Raw genomic sequence first — 22,767 nt, forward strand, 5'->3', positions numbered from 1 at the left:
AGAAGTGCCATAAGATTATGTCTGGTGATGGTTAAGAGTCGCTTTTAACATTATTCTCTTTCTCAGTCTGTTGCATTTGTAGAGTTGTTCTAATGGCTAAGCTTGAGAGCTTGTCTTTGACTTTATCAAGTACATCTGGGAGCCATAACATATCGGGCTTTATCAGCCTTTCCTATGATAGTCTGAATGAGTTTACCTGTTTGTTTTTAAATTGGAACAATTCCATAGGATACAAGACATGAAAATCTAGGTGCTGACAGAAGGGAGAGTAATGAGATAAACCTGGAGCTGGGTCCCAGCCAATCAGCAGAGGTGGTCCCTGGATGCCAGGGGCTGGGAAGAGGAAATGAGAAGCAAGGCTGCTTCAGGGAAGTGAGTGGTCAGCTCCTCCTCAGGTTGTGCAGGGTCTCCCTACAAGCAGGGGGTCTCCATTTTATGTCCCACTGCACCCCTCTGCATCTTAGAGGAGGAGGGCAAAGGAACAGAGAGAAAAGAAGGTGGGGAGAGAGACAATGAGGCAGGACAGGGAGAGAAGCAAAGGAGAATAAAGATAGGAAAGAGATTCATAGGCAACTGAGGGAAGAGAAGGGATAATTAGAGGGGGCACAGATCCAATATGGATATTATATCATATGTCTCTAGCAAATGAAAGTGTTTACAAGAAGACCATATATGCCATTTTTAGTGACAACATCCTTTCAGGGAGCAGTGAGGGGGCAGGGTGGGGAGTGCTGGCCCTGAGAGCAGGGTCTGGAGGAAGGAAGACACGCCTGAGGCCAAGCTGTCCTGCCCCTCCCCGTATCCGGTCCCTGCATCCTGCCTTCCAGTTGGTCCAGCCAGCCTTCCAGACGGATTTACTTTACCTCATCCTCCAGGAGGTCTTTGGGTTTGGGTGGGACTTGAGGTTTTGGCAGAGAGGTTGGGGCCGGCAGAGTGGCTGCGGCCGGCAGAGCGACCAGCCTCGCTTTTGCTGAAGGCCAGCTGGGTTTACTGGGCAGTGTCTTGCTGAAGGGCGGAGACTGCCTCTGGCTTGATCGATTGTCTTGAGAGGAACAACAACAATAACAACAAAGCATAAGATGAAAGCGTTCTGGATCATTCCCTGGGTGGAAGCCACCGAGATCTAGAAAGTATAAAACCGCTGGTATTTATGTAACCAACAATTATTAATTGAGGCATTCCTTTAAAGAATAAACTATGTTAGGCAAAAATTTCAACTGCCCATTGCCTTACATTATAAAACCCAGAAGATCATTCTCATCAAAATCATTGTCCCAGGGAGTTTTGGAGACCCACAGACCCAGGAGAGCTATCAGCCCAAGCAGCCTGAGCACTCTGCTAACAGAGCAGACCATGACCTTGGCAATGAGGGAGTCAGAGGGGGGTGGTACTCCTCCATGGTTCACTTTGCTTCACAAAGCCATAAGGGCAGTGGTTCTCCATCCTGCTTACACATGGGAACCACCTGGGAGCTTTAAAAAAAGCCAAGGCCCCACCCCAGACATGCAGTTAGAACTTCTGGGGAGGGACTTGGCATTCTGGGTTTTAAAAATTCAAAGATGTATTCAGGGTTGCAGCTGCTCATCCGGATAAACTCACACATTCCTCCCCTCAAGGATTTCCTCAAAACATGGACAAGCCATGAGTTTCCCCTGGTTCAGGACTGTCCTCAACAAGTATCAGAGAAGGAGTCCAGGCTCTAAGGGGGCCTGAGTTCAGTCCCCTGCTCTGCCACTCACCAGCTGCGCTCGTTTGGGCTGCTTCTTCATTCTATGACCTCTCTGGGACTCATATTCCTCATTTTTAAAATGAGGATTGTACTGTTCACCTCCAAGAGTGATTGTAGGGATAAGAAAGAAAGCAGCAAAGGCAGAAGGAGCTCCGTTCTGGCAGAGCTGCTGCCTAACAAATAGAACTAACCTTACCTGGGTAATGTCATGGAAAGCTTAGGCAACAGGGGGTCTATGCAGTTCAATTCTGTAGGAAGATCTTAGCACAGGCATAACCTGGTGGGCTCCCTGTCCTGGAACCCGCACAGGCACTTACACTGACTTTCCGCTACTTCCTCCTGCCACAGCCAGCCCCTAGCTTGATGGCAGCTGCTTGTCATGCTGTGCTCCAGCCCTCAGTCCACGTTTCTGCCTTGCTGAAGGTGTATGGTTTACTTCACATTTGGTACCTCCTTGGAAGCCTCTTTCTGGTGGTGTGGATATGATCAGGCACCAGGTCATCTGCTTTGCTATTCCTGTCCATTTTTGTAGTTTTATGGCAGCTTGTGGAGTTTACTGAGCTTTCTTAATATAAGATTTAAGCCTGGAGTTCCTGTCATGGCTCAGTGGTTAATGAATCCGACTAGGAACCATGAGGTCAAGAGTTCGATCCCTGGCCTTGCTCAGTAGGTTAAGGATCCAGCATTGACGTGAGCTGTGGTGTAGGTTGCAGACGTGGCTCAGATCCTACGTTGCTGTGGGTCTGGCGTAGGTCGCTGACTACAGCTCTGATTCGACCCCTAGCCTGGGAATCTGCACATTCTGCAGGAGTGGCCCAAGGAATGGCAAAAAGACCAAAAAAAGACAAAAAAAAAAAAAAAAAAAAAGATTTAAGCCTATCAGAAGGACCAAAACACAGATGACAGGCTTTGAAGAGTGTGACCTGGAGTGAGCCACTTACCCACTCTGAATGGCAGTTTCCTGGTCTATAAAATGGGCCTGACATAGCCCCTTCCTTCCCAGGGTGGTTGCAATGATTGAACGAGGTCACACACTTGGTGGTGGGTGGAGCAGAGTGCAGACCAGCACGGGCTTTGGAGGCTGAGAGGTCCGGCTTGCACCTCAGCTCTGCCACTTATAAAACCTTGGCCCAATTAGTTCACACTCTGAGCCTCACTTTCTTCCTCCATGACTATGGCGAAGGTGAAATAGGCCACGACTGTAAAACCCTAAGTTGTAAACTGTAAAAAGCCTGGGGATATGACTGTCTTGCTTGCTGCTTAGCATGGCTCTGGTCCAATATATGAGTTGTGGCATGAAACAGGGGGCAGTGCCTGGTGTCCTGTAAGGAGGCAGCTAACGGCAGGGATATAGGGATAATGGACACCAAACCCTTTACATGTAGGGATGCTCCGTATGACTGCTAGCACCAGGGTGATCACCATGGACACACCCCTTCCTCTCCTTTGCTGAACTCAGTTACCTCTTAGAATGCAACACAGACTTCTTCTGGGGGTGGGGGACATTGAAAGCCACAGGTTTAGAGGCCACAGCTAAACTGGTCCATTTCATCCATGAGGCTATTCCAGGCTTAGAGCTCTTTACCCCCTCTCCCATCCCACACACCCTGTTACAAATCTACAATCTGTACAGCCTTCCGGGGTTAGGGTGGGGTAGGGATGGAGGAAGGACAGTCATTAGCCAACACTGGAATCCTTGAAGGTCATCCTAATTCTATACAGACATCTAGAGAGAAATTCTGGAATCCTGTGTTCAGGAAGCCGGAAAAGCAGGGACTAATCTCAGGGTTCCTTTCTCCTGGGACTGTCAGGACTTGGGGCAGGGTAGGGCGGGAGCCACCTCAGGCTGTGCCTGTTTTATCTTTTGCCTGTTTTCAGCATCTCTGATTTAGGAAGGACACCCTTCCCATCTCCCAAGATGGGTGAGCTTTCCAGTGGGGGCCCAGTACCTGCAGTGACCAGATGAGCCCCATGGAGGTGGTGAGAGTGGGAGCTGCTGGCCATTCTGCAACCTCAGCCTGCCCTGCTCTCTGCTGCCTTGAAGGTCGAGCACCCAAGGTCTGGGGGCGACTCACCTACGTACTCCCCTCTGGTGAAGGGCAGGGCCGGGTGAACTGTCCGTGTCTCCTGTTCAGCGGGCGGCGGCTCATAGCTGTCATCCCCGGCCTCCTCAGCCGGCAGCACATACATCTCAGAGTCTGAGTGCTCGTCTGGATTTTCGTAATCGCTGTCCTGCAAGTACAAACACCATATTCAGTGCCCAATGTGTGTTTAGGGGGCCAGAGCTGCTCCCTCACAGAGGGACAAGAAAGCAAAGTTTGGAGGGGCTGGCTAACCAGGATTGGGCAGCTGTTAGCAACAGCTATGGGTTTGAAGCAGGACTTTTTTTTGTTTTGTTTTTTTTAGGGCCACACCCACGGCATATGGAAGTTCCCAGGCTAGAGGTCAAATTGGAGCTATAGCTGCTGGCCTGTGCCACAGCCACAATGATGCCAGATCCGAGCCCCATCTGTGACCTGTACCACAGCTCACAGCAATGCCATATCCTTAACCCACTGATCAAGGCCAGGGATTGAACCCACAACCTCATGGTTCCTAGTCAGATGTGTTTCTGCTGAGCCACAATGGAAACTCCTGAAGCAGGGCTTTTTAGCCTCTAAAATGGACTACTATCCTGGGGAACATTTGGACCATTTAACTTTGAGAGTGGCTGAACTCTGGGAGTTTCTGTCATGGCTCAATGGTTAACGAACCCGACTAGTATCCATGAGGATGCGGGTTCAATCCCTGGCCTTGCTCAGTGGGTTAAGGATCCGGAATTGCCAAATCCCTGGCCTTGCTCAGTGGGTTAAGGATCCGGAATTGCCGTGAGCTGTGATGTCAATCACAGACGTGGCTCAGATCTGGTGTTACTGTGGCTGTGGTGTAGGCCGGCAGCTACAGCTCCGATTCAACCCCTAGCCTGGGAACCTCCATATGCCATGGGTGCAGCCCTAATAGAAAAAAAAAAAAAAAAAAAAAGGTGGCTGAAATCTGTATGTCAGATAAAATATATCTTAAGAAAACAAAGGAAGGACCCAATAAAATAGAATAACCAAATAGGTTTTATTACTCATGAAGGGTGATAGTTGAGGAAAATGTAAGTTTAATAAGACGATCAGGGGATGCTCAGGAATAAGGACACCTTTGTAGAGATGTGGGGTTTTTTTGTTTGTTTTAAACAGAATGGGGAAGCTGCGAGGATTAAGACTTCAAACTGACTCAGAGTCCATTCTCTTTCTGTTTTTTTTTTAATAGGAATTTTAAGTCCATATTGAAAATAAGTTGACCTAAAGTTCAAACAGTTCACAAAGATGAAAGTCTTCCCTGCTGCTCAGTTCCTCTCTCAGAGGTAGAGTTACTAGCTTATTGTGCATTTTGTTCAGAAATAATCTATATGTGTAGCACACATACATATATTCATGTGGAGGAAATATTTAATTAGGACTTAAGGGGTCCTCTGACCTCTGTGCCCACTGCCCCCACACATTGCCTGACACGACGCCGGATCCATATATGATTTACCAATGAATCTATGAGGCACCTGCCTTTTGGCCTGTCTCCTTTCACTAGCAATTGATGCGAGGATAGTGTTTCCTTCATTGCTGCCTCCTCCAGGCCTGGGACAGGACCAGCATGTGATAGGAGCTCAGGATGTTTGGAGAATGAAGGAATCAATGAGTGAGCACTGTGCTTTGCTTGTCAGTCTGTAGGGAGATGGGGGAGAGGAGAAGAAAGGAAAAGAGTGAAGAGTGGGATAAGGAAAGAGAAAGGAGGCTGGAAGGAGAGCTTTTCCTGAGGGGGCTGGAGGGGCAGTGGGCGAGAGACCAAAAGGAGGAAGGAGCCCAAGGGAGGGTGCTTGTCCTTCTCCTAGAGTGGGGGAGGCAGGAAGGGACAGGGACAGGGGAGGTAAGAAAATTTCCCCAAACCCCTATGTCAGAAATAGAAGATGGGAGCTTAAAATCCTTCCTGAATATGAATATAAAATTAGCTGAATAAAATAATATTGTAGTAACAGCTGTTATTACAACTAATATTTCTATGCAAGGCATACCTCATTGACCCCTCACCACACTCATTTGAGATGGTTTTGGTTTTTTTTTTTTTTCTTCTTAGGGCTGCACCCGAGACATGTGCAGGTTCCCAGCCTAGGGGTTGAATCGGACCTACAGCTGTCAGCCTACACCACAGCCACAGCAACGCAGGATCTGAGCTGCGTCTGCAGCCTACACCACAGCTCACAGCAGTGCCGGGTCATTAACCCACTGAGCAAGGCCAGGGATGGATCCCGCAACCTCATGGTTCCTAGTCAGATTTGTTTCCACTGCACCACATGGGATCTCTGAGGTGGGTTTTTTAAAATCCCATTTTACTGTTGAGGAAACCAAGCCATAGACAAGTTGACTAATTTGAGTTTGCGATTTGTGCTCTGGAGAAGCCAATTACGATTCCCAGGCAGGGGGTCTGGGAAGCGGAGTGTGAGTGAAAGGGTGGGCCAGGGAGAGGCCTCACAGGGCAAGAGCCTGGCTTCCCAAGCCAGATACCCTCCTCATCCAGGCCAAGGACCCTGTCACCGTTGTTGTGACATCTCAGGGAGACATCACTACGAGTGCTGAGAAGCAGTTGGTTTAATAGAAACTCCTGCAAGTGAAGGAATCAGCGGGCACCCAGACACATGTGCCTGACTGGGGGATGGTTGGGGCATCCCACTCTGTTTCAGTTCATGGAGCAGGGATGAGACTCCCTAGACTTTGCTACTGTAGGCTGGGGATCAGTGTGCATCCTGGAGAGGACTCTGGAGTCCTGGCAGCCCCTCAGGCACAGCAGCCTGACTAAGAGGATCAGGGTGGCAGAGTTGGCGGAGGTGGCAGAGAGGGTAAAGGATGAGAGACACTACATCTGCTGTTCCTGGAAGCTGTCCTCCAGCACTGGGTTGCCTACCAGGCTGTGTCCCCATGAGGACCAGACTGAAACTGTATATCCAGGACCCACCATGGGACCTGCTACAGGGCAGGTGCACACCCAACATCCATGGAGTGAATACATGCACTGAGCTGCTGCCCCAGCCTCTGAAGGGACTGAGGAGGAGGGAATGGGTGCTCAGTAAGTGCCGATCTGGCCCTTCATTTGGAAAGTCTTTTCTGTAGGAGATATACTATAAGCCCCTCCTACTCCACGCACAATAAAATGTGTTGAATGCCTTTTCATCAAGAGAATTAAAAGGGAATCTTTCAAACTTTTGAGAATTTTAAAAAATCTTCCCCCCAAATTATTCTAAATGATGACAACAAAATGTTTTCATTCATTCATTCAGTACTTGAGCAAGTACAATACAATACTTTGGACAATCTGATGGAAACTCTGAAGAAGGGAATATGTAACTAGACAAAAACCTCAAATTGTCCATCATTCGTTTAAGCAATTAAGTGCTTGACTCTCAGCACAGTCCTTGGCCTCGCAGAACTTATTATAACAGGACAGACCAACAACAAATAATGAATAATAAATAGTAAGTAGGTCATCAGACAGATAAAATAGGTATTCCTCTGATAGTTGCCCTGAAGGGAATGATTGGGGTCCTGAGAGAGCAATGGAAGAAGGGGTTCTGCCTGGGTGGGGGTTCCAGAAAGGCTTTCCTGATGAGAAGGGGACACTTAAGCCAAGTCTGAAGTACAAGAAGAGGCCGACCAAGTGAAAGAGGATAGGGGCACTCTTTGGCTTCTCTCTTCCCTTCTTCCATCACCTGCCCAAGGACCATGAGTCTAAAATCACTGAGCCAGGGACCTTGGTCTTTAATAGGAACTGAGGGCAGGCCTGTGAGCCTGGGCTGTGATGAGCAGAGCCCTGCTGAGGGGGTGTGAGGAAGGCCAGCAGGTCTGTAGGGGATGGATTTCATCAGACCTGGAGGCTTTAGCAACAAGCCTGATTTCATCCTATGTACAAAGAGAATTATGATTACCTAATTAGAATAAGGTAAATAATAAGATAAATGTTCATACAATCCTTATTGTAGCTGGTATCTTCACTTTGGTTGTTTGACTTTGGGACACAAGTCATTCTTCCCTATCCAGGATGATTTTGTGTTTTCTAAGTCCCAGCCATGTGCTTTTTTTATCCAGCCAGTAAGTTCAGTGTTTTTGGCTGCCTGCTTTGCTTTTTAAAGCTTTGCTTCATATGCAGCCCAGTGCATGCTGCCAGCAGGGGGCGCAGCTGCAGTGCTTCTGAGGGACCAGTGCTGTGAGGAACTCTAAGTGACCCACAGAGAGGCCACCTCATCCCTTCTTTTTAAAAATCCTTTCTCTAAAGTTGAAAAGGGAGGAACTCCCATTTCCTAATACTCTGAATAAACCCCAGGTGGTGCTCCAGGGCACACTCTGAATAAAACTCCTGGTAGTGCACACAGTGTGGAGCCGGGCCCAGGCTCAATTCTGGGCACTGGACAGAGGTCCTGGGTTCTTATGCTACTGAGTAACTAGTGTTGGTCAGGAAGTCATTGTCATGGCCTTGGCCTCAGTTTCTTATGGGGTATGTGTTTGTGTGGAGGCCCCCTGGGATCCATTCCAGATATAAAAAGCACAGATTGGAGCAGACTGACATTCTGTGTGAATTTAATACGTGAAGAATAATCATCGTGAAGAAAAATTCTTAGGGTGTCTTGGCCCTATAAGTCCAGCCCAAAAGAGAAGTGGCTATTTGGTTGCAGAGCCACCTTGAAGAGATTTACAATTAATTCTGACATACCACTCCCGATGGCATCATGGTCAGGTCCCTCCCTCTCCATTTGTGGCCCCCAGAGTCTGTTCACAGGCTCTTGGTCACAGTAAGCACTTTGGGTTTTGAAAACCTGATTCTGAGATCTGAGAGCCTGGGTTTGAATTTTGGAACTGCACGTCACTTAAACTCTCCAGGCTGTGGTTTCTTCACCTGTAAAACGGGCAGGCCTGATGCTTAAATTGTGACAACTAATACCGACCATGACCTTCACAAGTGGCCCAGAAACACCCCTGATGTGTGAGGCATTCGCTCTTTAGTTGTTGGTTTGTTTAGGCCTCCTAGCAGGGACCAAACAGTGATGGAGTATGGGGGAATTCAGGGCAGAGGCATTTGCCAACTGATTTGGAGGTATTTCAACATATTAACATCTGTTTTGGCTGTGCTGGGGAGTACTCTGAAGACCAGGGGAAAATGGGGTAAGACTGCCTACTTACAGGGCTGTGGTGAGGGTTATACGAGGTAATGAGTCTAAAGCCCTTAGCTTGGCACATAGAGGTGCTTGCCCAAGTCAGCCCTGGGACGTTATTGCTGCCTAGTCTACAGGTGGCCCTTCCAGACCAGCCATATCCCCTCTGTGATGTGCCCTTGACCACCAGCATGTCGGGGCCTTGGGAGAAATGGTACCCTCCTAGTCCCAGGAACAAGTACTTACAAAGTCATCTGACCACTGCTCCTCTTCGTCAGCTGGGCTCTCTGAAATGGCATGTGGGAAAGAGAATGCACAAGCTTAGAGCTCAGCTTTACTGCTCCACCCTGTCCACAAATACCCCACACCCCCCTTCCCTCCCCTTGGGCTTCCTGCTCCCATCTACTAGGCCTTGAACAGTTATTACAGTCATCTCGGGTTCACTTACTTTCAAATCCTTTTGTTAAAAAAAAAAAGTCAGTTCTCAGTGTATTGAGAATTAAGTCCCACTGGGGCAGAGGAATAGTGCATCTGACCCTTATATGTCTTTGTCAAGGGACCCTTTTGGCACCTTGGAGTAGCAATCCATACTGTGTTGCTTTCAAGGATTTCTTGGAATCAGCAGGTGGATGGTGTAGTAGGAAGAGCTGGACAGAGTCAGATAGACCTAAATTCTCATCTAGGCTCCATTCCCAACTAGTTGGAGCATAGGTAAGAACATCTAATATCTCTGGGCCTCAGTTTGCAGATCTATAAAATAAAATAAAATTCCAAATCTATAAAAGAGAATAACTTCTATGATTCTGTCTAGCTTTAACATTACCTTTTTTTATTAAAAATTTATTTTATCTAGTGCTTTACTACATGCCAGGCAACATTACCAGAGCTTTGGATTCACATAGCTCTCTCAAAAACCTTATGAGGAAATTGGGGCATAAAGAATATAAAGCAGATAGTAAATGGTAAAGCCAGGAGTTGAGCCCTGCAGGTTGACTATTTCCAAGAGCAAGCTCTGATCCACAGCACCACGCTGCTTTGCTGTCCTTGAGGTTCACGGTGCAGGCACTGTCCTAGGCTCCTCAGGGGGTATAAAAATGAATGTTACAGGTCTTAAAGTCACTTTTGATCTTGAAGAATAAAATAGCTCTAGATCATGACAGCCAAGAAGACCACTTGATCCTCTTTCTCCAAAACTCATTTAGAGTATGAGAAGCTTCACATCAATCCCATCACATAAACTGACCTGACCTTGGAGGCTAAATATAATTCTCTCCGTTCTGAGGGAGATCTACCAGACACAGGTTCAGATAGCAGAGTGGCTCTGGTGACTGCGCCATAGAGGATCCCAGCTCCCTGCACTGAGCCGCCACTGCTAGAAGGCCTGTGGATGTCCCCTGAATCCCCCAGAACTTCAATAGAACTTTAACTTGCCATTTCTATCTCCTGCCTGCCACAGCAGACCACTGACTCCAGCTCCAGGGGAGTGCCACAGAGGCACCAGGAAAAGAATTGTGGAGCTGAGGTGGGGATAGGAAAGAGGTCTTTGGATCAGAGTGGACATACTTTGGATCAGCAATGGCAGCAACAGTGCCCTCTTATGGGAAAAACATATAAACACTAAGCACTAAGAAGGAGCTTCATTCTCCAAGTCAAGTCTCTGGACCCTCGTAGGTGCTGCTGGCACTGCGATGTCCCACGTACCTCATTCTACTCTGTGCTGTGACTAAGTCATCTGTGTCTCTCTGTATTGAAAAGCAAGACCTTTTTAATTTATCTTTGGACCTGGATGGCATTTGCATCTGTAATCCATGCACTAATAAAAGGATAAACCAATAAATGACTTGAATGAGTGAAATGAGGATAATAACATAGATTCCATTATTGAATACTTCCCATGTGCTGGATGCCAGGGGAAGTGTTATAAATATTTCTTCATTTATCCTCAAAACAGTACTATGTGGTATGTGCCATTATTATCTCTATTATTCCTCTTACAGTTGAGGAAACTGGGCCTAAGAGAGGTTGTAACATCCGTCTGAGGCACACAGCTGGTGACCGTGAGGGCTGGATCACAGGCCAGGCTGTGTTGCCGCCTTCAACCAAAATCTCATGTGAACTGCCTGGCCCTGCACTGAGCATCAAATAAAACCAAGCATGGCCCAGTGCAGGCCCTGTGATACATGAAGGTAGAAAAGAGAGAAAAGCACCATGTGGTAAAGGTTATTGGATTAGCATCCTCCCCCAGCCCCTCAGCTCCATTCATCTTTGGCCCCACAGGCAGCTCACAGCATCACACTCAAAGAGTCACAACCTAACAAGCCATTGCCCAGACTGAAAAGCACAATGATCCGAAGTACTAGATCCAAGTAGTGGGTGGTTTTCCAGCATCTCAGAGAGCCTTCCGAAGTGTATAGGTAGTTGTTTGTTTTATTTATTTATTTACTTACTTACTTACTTATTTTTATTTTGGCTGCATCCATGGCATGTGGAAGTTTCTGGGCCAGGGATCAAACCCCAGCCACTACAGTAACAATGCCACAACCTTAACCTGTTGTACCGCAAGGGAGCTCCTGGATAATGGTTTTAGAACCACGTTCCCTGGGTTCCAGTCCTGGCACTGCTCTTTAGTACCTGCTTGGCAGTGAACCAGGACTCTAATTGTTTAAAGCTCAATTTCCTCATCTGTAAAACAAGGATAAGAATAGTGCCCACCTCATGTTTGTATGAGAATCAAGTAATGTAAAACATACGAAGTGCTTTGCCAAGCCTGTCACACAAAGTACTGTGTTATGTTGCTCATTCTTGTCTGGGGTATTGGCAATGTCTTAATAAACCCTCAAAATAACACCAATTCTATTTCATTCTAATGGCAACTCTGCAGCATGGCTACCGCAAAGCAATGGATCCAAGAAAGCTTCCAGTGTAGTGAGTAAGATTTTCAGGAGGGTAAGTTCAAGTTGAATATGGGCCAGCTGGTATAGGATTACACACCCCTGCCAGGAAGCTGAGATGCTAGTTGGGCCTCCTTGTCAGGAAAGCCTTACTTGCTGTGTTGTGTACATGGTTTGGGGTTTATACACTATTTACTGTGTCATAGTCCCATGCCACACATCCTCCCCTTGCCACTCCCAGGCTTTGAGATCATGTGGCCCTCCCAAGCCTGAGGGCACAACCCCTTGCATCATGAGACACATGAGAATGGCCAGGATGTCTCCCACGCCAGCACTTGCTCCAGACCAAGAAATGCAGGGTTTTGAGCTTGGGCTCTGGGGTCAGGCTGCCTTGCTCAAAATCTTGATTCTGTCATCTGCTAGCAGTGTGACCTTAGGCAAATTACTTAACCTCTGTGCTTCAGTTTTCTCATCGCTAAAATGGACATTATTAGTAGTACCTGTATCATAGGGTTTTGAGAGAATGAAAAGGAAATAACTTGTGGAAAGTACTTAGAATTGTGCTTTATGTAGAGTAAAAGCCCAATGAATGATGACTATTACTATTAATTTACTTTCTCTTAAATTCTCATAATAACCTAAAAGATAGGTATTCTTATCTCTAGATCTGGAATTAGAGGCTCAGGAAAGTTACAAAACTTTTCTAGGTTCGAGAATCTGGAAAAGAGTGGGTATGTATATATGTATAACTAAATCACTTTGTAGTACAGCAGAACTTATCACAACATTGTAAATAAACTATACTTTAATAAAACTTTAAAAAATGCAAGAAAAAAAATTTTCTAGGCTCAGTGCTTGCAGGGCAAAACCAGGATTCCTACACAGGCCTAAAGGACCCCAAAGCCCAAGATCTTCTCACTAAGCCCGCCTCTATGATGGAAATAAAAGACCTAGAGTCTAGAGAAGCAGTCATGTATCAGACTGAAGGTAATACGGGCTGGTGTAAAGGTTCCTGATGGATGTCCCAGCACCTGGAATTATGACCAGTGAGGGCTGCCAGGTTCCATGAGGCTGGGTGCCTAAGGTATGATTGAACTGGGCCTTGAAGGACAAGCAGGACTTGGGCGAGAGAATGAAGATGAAGAAGGGTGTCTTCCTTATCCCCTAAGATGGGCTTGTGTGTTGGTCCCAGCTTAGCCAATGGATGGAAGGAGGCATCCATGAGGCACAGAGAATGGATGAGCTACACTGGAGAGTCACAGGGAAATATGCCAACAGGTGAACAAAGCTAGATTCATTGACAGCCAAGGGGATGCTCCAGCCCCATGGGGCACTACAGACTCAGTGACAAGCTGGAGATGGGGAGGCTGATGAGGATGGTGTCTGAATAATCCAGGTGTGAAGAGACAGAGGCTGCACCAGACTGGGGGGATTGGGAAAGGGAAGGGATGGCTGGAAGGTCTGTAAAGGACTGTGTTGAGAGCTGATGGGAAGGGGCGAAGGAGAGGCTGTGAAGTCAGCCTCTTGATCCAGGGTCATCAGGAGTACCGGAGACCCTGGCGCAGATCTGGTGGCATCCAGCCATGGGCATTGAGGGGCGTATTCCATATCTACGTGTCGACACAGCCTTAGCCTAGGTCCTGCTTCCACTCTAGAAGCTGTGCTCTAGGCCACTGGGCCCTCCACATTTCTCCTCTTGCAGAGCTAGTGGTGGGATGCAAGGAACCAGTAGGAAGACTGTGGCAGGACACAGGAAGAAGAGAAGGAAGGAGGGTGGTCTAGCTGTGGTGGTGGGGACAGACACAAGGGAGGAACAGAAAGCAGAACTACACAGGTTGTGGGGAGGCAATGAGTGGACAGTCCCACTGGGTATACTGGAGAGGAGAGAGAGATGTGACCATGTGGGGAGCTGAGGCCAAGGCCGAATCCAGGCTGGCTGGGGAAGGTGATTTACAACTAAATACTTAACATCTTAGAAATTCCCTTAGTCTGTTCATTCATCCAGCCCAGTTAATGAGGGGAGTGTGCAGACAAGGGGGACACAGTCCTTGCTTAGTCATCAGCTGGCTATGTGGCCTCGGGCAGCCACAGTGCCTTTCTGGTCTCCAGTTATTCCTAACATAAGAAACTTGGTTTGGGTGATCCTTCAGGACTTTCTAGGTTTTAAAATGTGTCCAAGTTTCATTCTTCTATTTTTATTTCCATCAGGCAGGACTGATGTTGAATATAGCTCTCCCCATGTCAGCTTTGCTGGTATCACCAGTTAGAGGATCACCAGGGAGACAAAAAATCAAGTAAAGGCTGACTTCACGAGGATGGGGGTAAAAGCAGGTTATAATTCACTCTTTTGTACACAAAGAGTTGTTATGCATGCTCTGTGCTTCTGTGGTGGCCGTTTTACCCAGGAATCCTGCTCAAGTAGCTTCCTTTCCCCTGAGTTCTCTCCCCTTTATCATGGCTCTGATCTCCCTGCAGGACATCAGTGGTGGGAGGAGAAGGTGGACCTCCTGGGGACATAACAATAGCCCTGGATATCAGGGCCCTAGGTTACAAGGAGAGAGGCCATGGTCAGTTCTGACCTCTCAGGGGTTGCAGAGTGACCAGTGGAGCTTCTGCAATGACCCCAGAAGACTCTGGGATCACCATGACTGATCTCCCCTGCCTCCCTCCTTCCTTCTTGAGCCAGACCTCAGATTCAAAGATACAGGAGGCTCTTCAGCTCTGGAAGCTCAGGAAGCAGAGCTAGGTCTGAGGCTTTCAGAATTAAAAAGAAGAAATGGGGAGTTCCCATTGTGGGTCAGCAGAAATGAACCCGACTAGTATCCCTGAGGATGCAGGTTCGATCCTTGGCCTTGCTCAGTGGATTAAGGATCTGATGTTGCCGTGAGCTGTGGTATAGGTCCCAGATGCGGCTCGGATCCCTTGTTGCTGTGGCTGTGGTATAGGCCAGCAGCTATAGCTCCAATTTGACCCCTAACCTGGGAACTTACATATGCTACACCTGTGGCCCTAAAAAAAAATAATAATTAAAAATCAAAAGAAGAAATGCCAAGAAATGACCCAGCTTGGGTCAGAGGGAGGAACAGTGGAATGGGAGCCTGGAGTGGGTTTTCCTTTTAGTGGCAGCAGTAACCTTGGGCAGATCACTTAATATTCCTGAGATTCATTTTCCTCTTTTGTAAAACCAAGACAGCCATTTCTATATAATGTTCCAATGGGAGATTAACTGAGCTAATGCTGGTAAGGAGCTTAGCATAATGCCCAGGATGGAGTAAATACCCAACATATTTTGGATATCTTACCTTCCCACAGCAATGCCAACTGCGCAGGAAGGATATAGTCTGCTCAGTGGACCAGGAGGTCCCTATGAGCAATGTTCCCTCCTCAGAGCCCAAGTAGGGTTGTGGGGTCTAAAGTGAAAGCAGCAGTTTGCACACTGGCCTGACCTGCATTTGTAGGAGTTCCAGGCTCCATTCTTTGTCCTTCCAGACTCTAACTAGAGGAGGGACTGTGGTGACTCTTCTGCTGACCTCTGGGAGGTACTGGCCTTTTCCATCCTCTGCTCTCTGAAGGTTAGCATCACCAAGGTCAACACACTCTCTGGCTTGGCTTAAAAGGTTTGGAAGCAAAGCCATTTGCTTCTGGGACTGGAAAGAGGACATAATTCCAGTGTCCAGAGGAGAGAAACAGGTGGGGCTGCTTCAGGAGGCTTGGGTGGACCAAATCTGTACAGGCCTCCAGGGAGCACCTGGAAGTCCTCCTGGACTCTGGAGGTCTGGTGGGCTACAGTCTCCAAGCACTGGGGCCTCCGAGGTCCTTGAAGACTCCCTAGGTTCAGGAGGAACTGTCAGGGCTGGTTTCTGAGGCCCCAGGCTCGCAGCTGTGAAGGAACTCTAGAGCTCAAAGGAAGTGGCTGGAAATACTCCTGGGACTTGAATTGCGGAGGAAGGGCAGGGAGTATCAAGGGGGTTAGTAACTGCAGGCAATGATGGTGGTTTTGCCAAAAGAACCTTTTCCAGGGATTGAGTGTAAAAGTGAGGTAACTAGTAAGGCCCTATTGGTCGTATGACACAATAGGATGAATTTTAAAGATTCTGGAACTTCAATAGATTTGTCTTTCAACTTAAGAGAATCAATAAGGACAGGGTTGGTGGTTTATAGCAGGGTTTCTCAAATTCAATATTCATTCAAATCCCTTGGAGTTCTTGATAAAATGCAAATTCTGACCCAGTAGTTCTAGGGTGGAGCAGAGATTTTGCATTTCTAACACACTCCCAACTGATGCTAATGCTGTCAGGTTAGGAATTACACTTCAAGTAGCAAAGACTTAGAAGACCTGGTTGGGCCATTTGTGTGCTTGGACCTTTGTGTGCTCCAAGAGAGACTAAGTATGAATGAACTGATATCAAGACTATTTGCTGGGGGTTGGAGGGTTTCAGGTAAGAGAGCAGGTGTCTGAGGTCAAAAAGGGAATACTTTTGAGCATCAAGGAGGTTGGAAGAGGCAAATTCCTAAATCCACCAAAGGTTAGGAGAGGCTTGCTTCATCACTGGGCTCTGGGCTCCCAAGACTTGTGTTTCTGCCAGAGTGTAGAGTGTTAGCTTGGCTGGGAGCCTAACAGATCCTACTGGTTCAGTCCGCCATGATATAGATAAGGACATTGCCCAAGGTTACACAGCCAGTTAGTGGCTAGGCCTTGAAGGACCTTGTAGGCAGGCTTGGTGGTTTGCAGTTCCTTGTGTTGATGTAGAGCCTTGAAAATATTTAAGCAAAAGTACTTTAGAACTATTTTCTGGTGGAGGTTAGGAAGGCTCCATGCAATTAGGAATTTAGGAGACAACTAGAGGCATCTGTACTGGGACAAGCAAGAAATGACCAGAGTCTGAGCAGTAGCTATGTAAATAGAGAAGGGCAAAAAATATCTGAGAGACACTGAAAAGAAAGAAATAAGATTCAGAGATTAATTGTTTTGTAGAGGTTGAAGGAAGAGGAGGAATCAAGGCTGGTCTTCAGCATGTGTGGGTTGGGCAAAGGGTGACTAAAACATGAATACTACCTGTCTTTTTCCCAAGTAAAAAGTAGAGGAAGGAGTTCCTGTCGTGGCACAGTGGTTAATGAATCCGACTATGAACCTTGAGGTTGCGGGTTCGATCCCCAGCCTTGCTCAGTGGGTTAACAATCCAGTGTTGCCGTGAGCTGTGGTGTAGGTTGCAGACGTGGCTTGGATCCCACATTGCTGTGGCTCTGGTGTAGGCCAGTGGCTACAGCTCCAATTCGACCCCTAGCCTGGGGACCTCCATATGCCATGGGAGCGGCCCATGCAATGGCAAAAGGACAAAAAAAAAAAGTAGAGGAAAAGGGGGCTTGGGGAGGGGAGGAGCTAGGAGACAGTTGAGAATGAAGGTGCCATCAGGAGATGTTCACCCTGAAGTCAGGCAGATTGAATTGCATCTGAGCTCCTAATGTTTGTGTCCAGGATCTCCAGTGCTGTTGAGTCATCTACAAACTGACAAATGTTCTTGCTAATTCCCTAGGATTCAAATTGAATGTCATCTTCTCAGAGAGACCTTCTCTGACCACTTAGGTTTTTCCCTCATCCCATACTGATTCCTTATCACTCCATCTGCCATGTTCCTTCAGAGCAGTTACCATTTTGGGTAATTTGTACTTACCTCTTTGCATTCTGATTTATTATCTGACTCTCCGTGAGTCATTAGGCATTTCAAGGTTAAGGACTATATTTTGTTCCCCATTACATATCTAGCACAGTGAGTATCAAACAGGACACACTTGTGTAATATTTGTTGAGTGAATCAAAGAGTGTGTGGTATAGCTGCAATACCCGGAGATGTCTATTCTAGAGAAGAAGCCATTCAGTTGACCCAATTTCTTAATTCTATCCCTCTGTTGCACAGAACAACTCTATTTACACTTTACTTAACATTAAAAAATTTGACTATATGGCCACAGAACAGACTTAGGAAGCCACAAGGAAATGAATTGCATCTATATCCCTCCAGGGCTGTCTCTTCCTGACTCTGCAGATAGGCTTGGGAGGGCATCACAGGAGGTGTCCAAGCAGAAAGTTGGCCTCATTTGTGTTGTGTGGTGGTGGAGGTACTTTAAGCATTGGATTAGATGTTAGACTGTATGACCTCTGGGGCTCCTTTCAAACCTGAGTCTCCATGATTCCCTATCTTCCAGTCAAATTTTTGGGTACTTAAGAGATGCAGACTTCTATTTTCTTTTTTACAACGTGGAGGGGAAAATGTATTTGTTCTCATTAACTTTTGTTTAAGTAGATTTTAGACAGGATTGGGTGCATTCGGGGTGGTACAGCCATAGACAAAGTAAGTAGATTTCAAAGGTTGGGACAGGATCTTTATATTTTAGCTCCAAATTCCAAAGGAATCCACTGGTCAACTGTCTGGACTTGCTGACTGATTGGCAATGTGAGGTCAATAAATATGCTGTGACCTAGTGAGTTCTGGAAGGTGGTCCAGCGGATCAGTGACCAGACTTGGTATGCTGGTCAGCATTTCTCAGTATGATAAGATTCCATCAAACCCAAGAGGAACTCAACTATCTGATTTAATGCTGTCTTGATCAGTGGGAGAAAAAAAAATCATCATCCTTTAACGTTGTGATTTGGTTTTAGCTGTTGCCCTGTAGTGGAAGAGTCTTTATCAATGTCTATAGCCCTGTGGTTTTCACTGAGGGCTCTAAAGGTCTGTCTATATCCAGGACCTCTTTATATTGAAGCCAGTAGAAAGAGATTTTAGACCTATACTCTCAATGCATCTGTTCCAGAAAAGGAAAATGAGGTGGAAAATGTTAGCTTACTACTGCCATAAATGCTAACAATCTCAAGACTAACTCCTCTTTCCTGACAGAGTTGATCCTAGTTAGAATGGGGTTGCAGGGCTAAAATTTGGAGAGGATTGAGCATATGCCATCAAGAATTTATTCCATCCCCCCCTCAACTGATCCTCAAGTATATTTTTCTAGGAAGCCTTCCCTTCCCCACTCCCTCCACATTCTCCACCTCAGATTAGATTAGATATTGTTGCTATGTACTTCCATAGAACTGGTGCTTCCCTATCACACTGAATCATAATTGTTTTTAACATCATCTGTCTTCCCTTCTAGACTAAGAACTCCGAATATGGAAATTTTATCTTATTTTTACTGTATTCCTACCTAAGACACTGTATGTGCCTGGCACGTGGAAATTGCTTAAACATATTTGATAGGTAGATAAGTAAACGAATGGATTGAAGGACAGCTACATCCCCATTATAGTCAAATGCCTCATAGATTTGGTCATTCTTAAAATTAGGATGGGCTTTTTTTGTTTGTTTGTTTTCAGATGGGTAGAAAAGTGTTCCCTTTTCAATAAGTAACATTAGACTATTTGAGGGTCCAAGTATTTTAGGAATACTCTTACCTGAGGCATAATCCCTTCGAGGAACACTTGGAGGTGCTTTGACTTTCAGCCTGTAGGTAGCAAATTAGGCAGATGGTCAGTGGGTAGGACAACTGTTGTCAAGGCCCATAATATAAATATATAGAGATGCTGGATAAATAACTAATAGAATAATGGCTTTTTTTGGACCCATCACATGCAAGACTAAATGTATTGTAAACTCAGAGAAACTGTTAGTCAGAGGTTTCCCACTTCTCCCCATTTCCCCAGTGCACAGTGTGGCTATGACTTGGCAAAGGTGAAGTTGGGAGGTGAAGGGCTCTGAGAGGTTAGAATACTAGTAAGGGTTAGAATACTAGTTAAGGGTTAGAATACTAGTAAGGATTAGAATACTAGTAAGGGCTCAAGGAAGGCAAATGTTGATTGGTTGATAGGAAGGTTAGAGAAGATGGAACTCTATTTTTTTTTCTCTTTCTTTCTTTCTTTTGGGGCCTAACCCATGGCATATGGAAGTTCCCAGGCTAGGGGTTGAATCAGAGCTGTAACTACTGGCCTACGCCACAGCCACAGCAACACCAGATCTGAGCCGCGTCTGCGACCTACACCACAGTTCATGGCAATGCTGGATCCCTAACCCACTGAGTGAGGCCAGGGATCGAACCTGTATCCTCATGGATACTAGTTGGGTTCATTTCCACTAAGCCACCACAGGAACTCCTCATCAACTCTATTTTTTAAAAAAATTTAATAAACACTTTAATAATAGGAAACAATTAGCTATAATCAGCATTTTAGTTATAGGTTGGACAGAAATTATTTTTGTACTATTGAAAAAAAAGGTCAGATAAGTGAGCAGTGAGTGTCTCCAAGTTGGGGACTATGATTTTTAGATTAGAAGTTGAACCGTTTCAAACACTCTCAAAACTACTATCTTTATGCACATATGAAATGTTCTGAATATTCACAGTGCTTCCTTACTCATTAAAAGGAGAAAATGAAAATTATATTTGAAAAATAGATCCCAGTTTTTAGGCTTTTTATAAGTTCTGACACCACTTCCTTTTCCATTACTTGAAAATGTGTAAGGTTTATATATAATTATTTTAATAATAGTTACCGTTTTACCTAATAATGATTTGCTTAGTGAAATTTAAAATGTATACAAATATAACCTATACAAAACCCTGCAGCCTTCATTTACTAAAATATCACATCTCTTTATAGATGCAGCCTATAAGGTAACTATTACATACAAAATGTATTTCATTTTTTTGGAAAAAATGAAATTCAGAAATTCATTTGTTTAAGTGCAAAAACATATAAATATAGTTCTTATAAACGAGAACTATAATGTTGCAAATATAATAATAGTTATATTTGCCTAGAAATTCTGCTTTTTATTTCCGTGAAGTCTCTCCAATCTATTATTTCATTCAATTCTCAGCAAGCCAGCAGGACAAGCTGGGAAGATGCTGTCATTAGACCTATAATGAGGTCCAGAAAGAGAGATTGTCCAAGTTGATGCAGAAAAGCAAAACAAAAACAAAACTGAATCTGGTGCCAGGTCTGATCATGGAACAGTAAGATTTCAAAAAACACAAACCAACTATTACTCATTATTGCCATCATTTCAAAAAACAAAGAAAGAGTATTTTAATACCCCTGAATGTGTAAAAGTCATCATCTCAGAATAAAAGACAGATTCAAGAAAGGCCTGTTGGTCACTGAACACCGACCAGGAATAAGAGGTGTGGTTTGGGGCTCACTGAGCAGCCAGCAGCTGCATGCCAACCCCCAACACTTCAAGGTCCTTATTTTTGCATTCGGCCGTGAACCAGTGACAACTCTGTCACGCTTTTGTGTTAGGAAACCAGTGTGCTCAACTGTGCTTCCTCCTTTCAAGGTGGCACCTGTTGCCTGGTTACAAGTGAGAGCTTAACTGTGGGGCACTAGACCCAGAGGGCCATTGACTTCACCCAGGATACAAGCTCTGAAGAAAACATGGCTTGTCAAGTAAAAGTGCATTTGAGGATACTAGGCAGAGTGAAACTGAAATTATCTGGAAAATTTGAGCTCCATGGCTGCTATAAGCATAGAATAGAGAGACAGTTTATGCAAAGACTTCATATTATTGAGAAAAATGGTGTATTTGAGATTGACAACTGTGGGATAATTCATCTAGAATTGCTAGTGATTAAAACAGTGACTAGCAGCGTTCCCTCATTTCAATGAGATTCTCTAGGCATCAGAAATAAGAAATGAAAATGATCACACACCTTTCCCAGTCATGGACCAAAATACGAAGACAAATTCAAGTTCTGTATGAAATGAGCACTACCTCACAAGCAGAAGGCTATTTTAACTATTTTATGGTAATCAGTTATACGTATTGAAACTTGTTTCCATTTTAACGCCTAAAAACACTATACAAGGGATTTCTTACTCTTAAGTTTAGCAAAGACCAAAAAGAAGAAGAAGGGTGGGGAGGGGAGGGGGGAGGAGGAGAAGAAAATATATTGTTCCAAAAGCACCGGGAAATGAACTTTTATCCACTACTGATTGTACAAAATTTTGGGACAGCAGTTTGGTAATATCGATCACAATTTCAAGGGTATAAATCCTTCCACTCAGCAACTACAAATTTCAATTCAGGAGTTTAGCTTTCTGGTATACTCAAAGTCTGCAAAGAATATTTATTGAGCTATTATTTGTGACAGGTAAACTGAAGGAAATGGTCACAAAATTTTGATAGACATTATCAAATTGGCCTCTAAAAATGTACATTCCAACTCCCACTCCCATGCTTATTTACTATTTTTTATTGGCCACGCCTGTGGCATATGGAAGTTCCCAGCCCAGGGATCAAACCCGCACCACAGCAGTGACCCAAGCCACAGGAGTGACAATGCTGGATCTTTAACCCACTGCACCAGAAGAGAACTACCCCTAATCATCCCACTTTAAAAGATGTTCACCAATATATAGCTGGTTAAATGAATGATAATACATTTATGGCAGACTATTAATTATCTGTTTAAAAGATACATGGATATATATACCACTCACTCATGCGGTGTCCATTTCTGAGGAGTGGGTTAGGGTGGTGACAAGAGAAAGTGAGAGATTTTGACTTATGACAATTTTGAACTCTGAATTTTTTCCTGGTTAATCTGAATTACTTTCATAAAAACAAAACCAAAAAAGCCTTAAACAAAAACTTGGCAGAATACCATTTCCCCTTTCCTCTTGACTTAGATTTTTTTTTTTTTTTTGTCTTTTAAGGGCCACACCCATGGCATATGGAAGTTCCCAGGCTAGGGGTTGAATCAGAGCTGCAGCTACTAGCCTACACCACAGCCACAGCAACATGGGATCCAAGCCACATCTGCGACCTACACCATATCTCACGGCAATGCCAGATCCTTAACCCACTGAGCAAGGCCAGGGGTCGATCCTTCATCCTCATGGATGCTAGTCAGATTTGTTTCTGTGGAGCCACAAC

The 22,767-nt window shown here is 45.4% G+C and overlaps 2 protein-coding genes across 5 annotated transcripts in view; one reads left to right on the forward strand and one right to left on the reverse strand.

Moving 5' to 3' along the window:
* Positions 1 to 22,767, forward strand: part of DNTT (DNA nucleotidylexotransferase) — a 194,228-nt gene that overhangs the window by 73,772 nt on the left and 97,689 nt on the right. The gene's annotated exons all lie outside the window — the stretch shown is intronic.
* BLNK (B cell linker) overlaps positions 1 to 22,767 on the reverse strand; it is an 84,818-nt gene that overhangs the window by 34,154 nt on the left and 27,897 nt on the right. Inside the window, exons 3-6 of the mRNA XM_001928233.6 lie at positions 19,287 to 19,336; positions 9,195 to 9,235; positions 3,805 to 3,961; positions 864 to 1,042 (exon numbers count right to left, since the gene is read on the reverse strand). Of these exons, the coding sequence (XP_001928268.1) occupies positions 864 to 1,042; positions 3,805 to 3,961; positions 9,195 to 9,235; positions 19,287 to 19,336 (427 nt within the window). The remainder of the gene's footprint in view (positions 1 to 863; positions 1,043 to 3,804; positions 3,962 to 9,194; positions 9,236 to 19,286; positions 19,337 to 22,767) is intronic.

Source organism: Sus scrofa, chromosome 14 (assembly GCF_054392235.1).
Source record: "Sus scrofa isolate SSC_HxYL_T2T_F1_AM1 chromosome 14, Sscrofa_HxYL_maternal_Yorkshire_Landrace_v2.0, whole genome shotgun sequence".
NCBI classification, from domain to species: Eukaryota; Metazoa; Chordata; class Mammalia; order Artiodactyla; family Suidae; genus Sus; species Sus scrofa.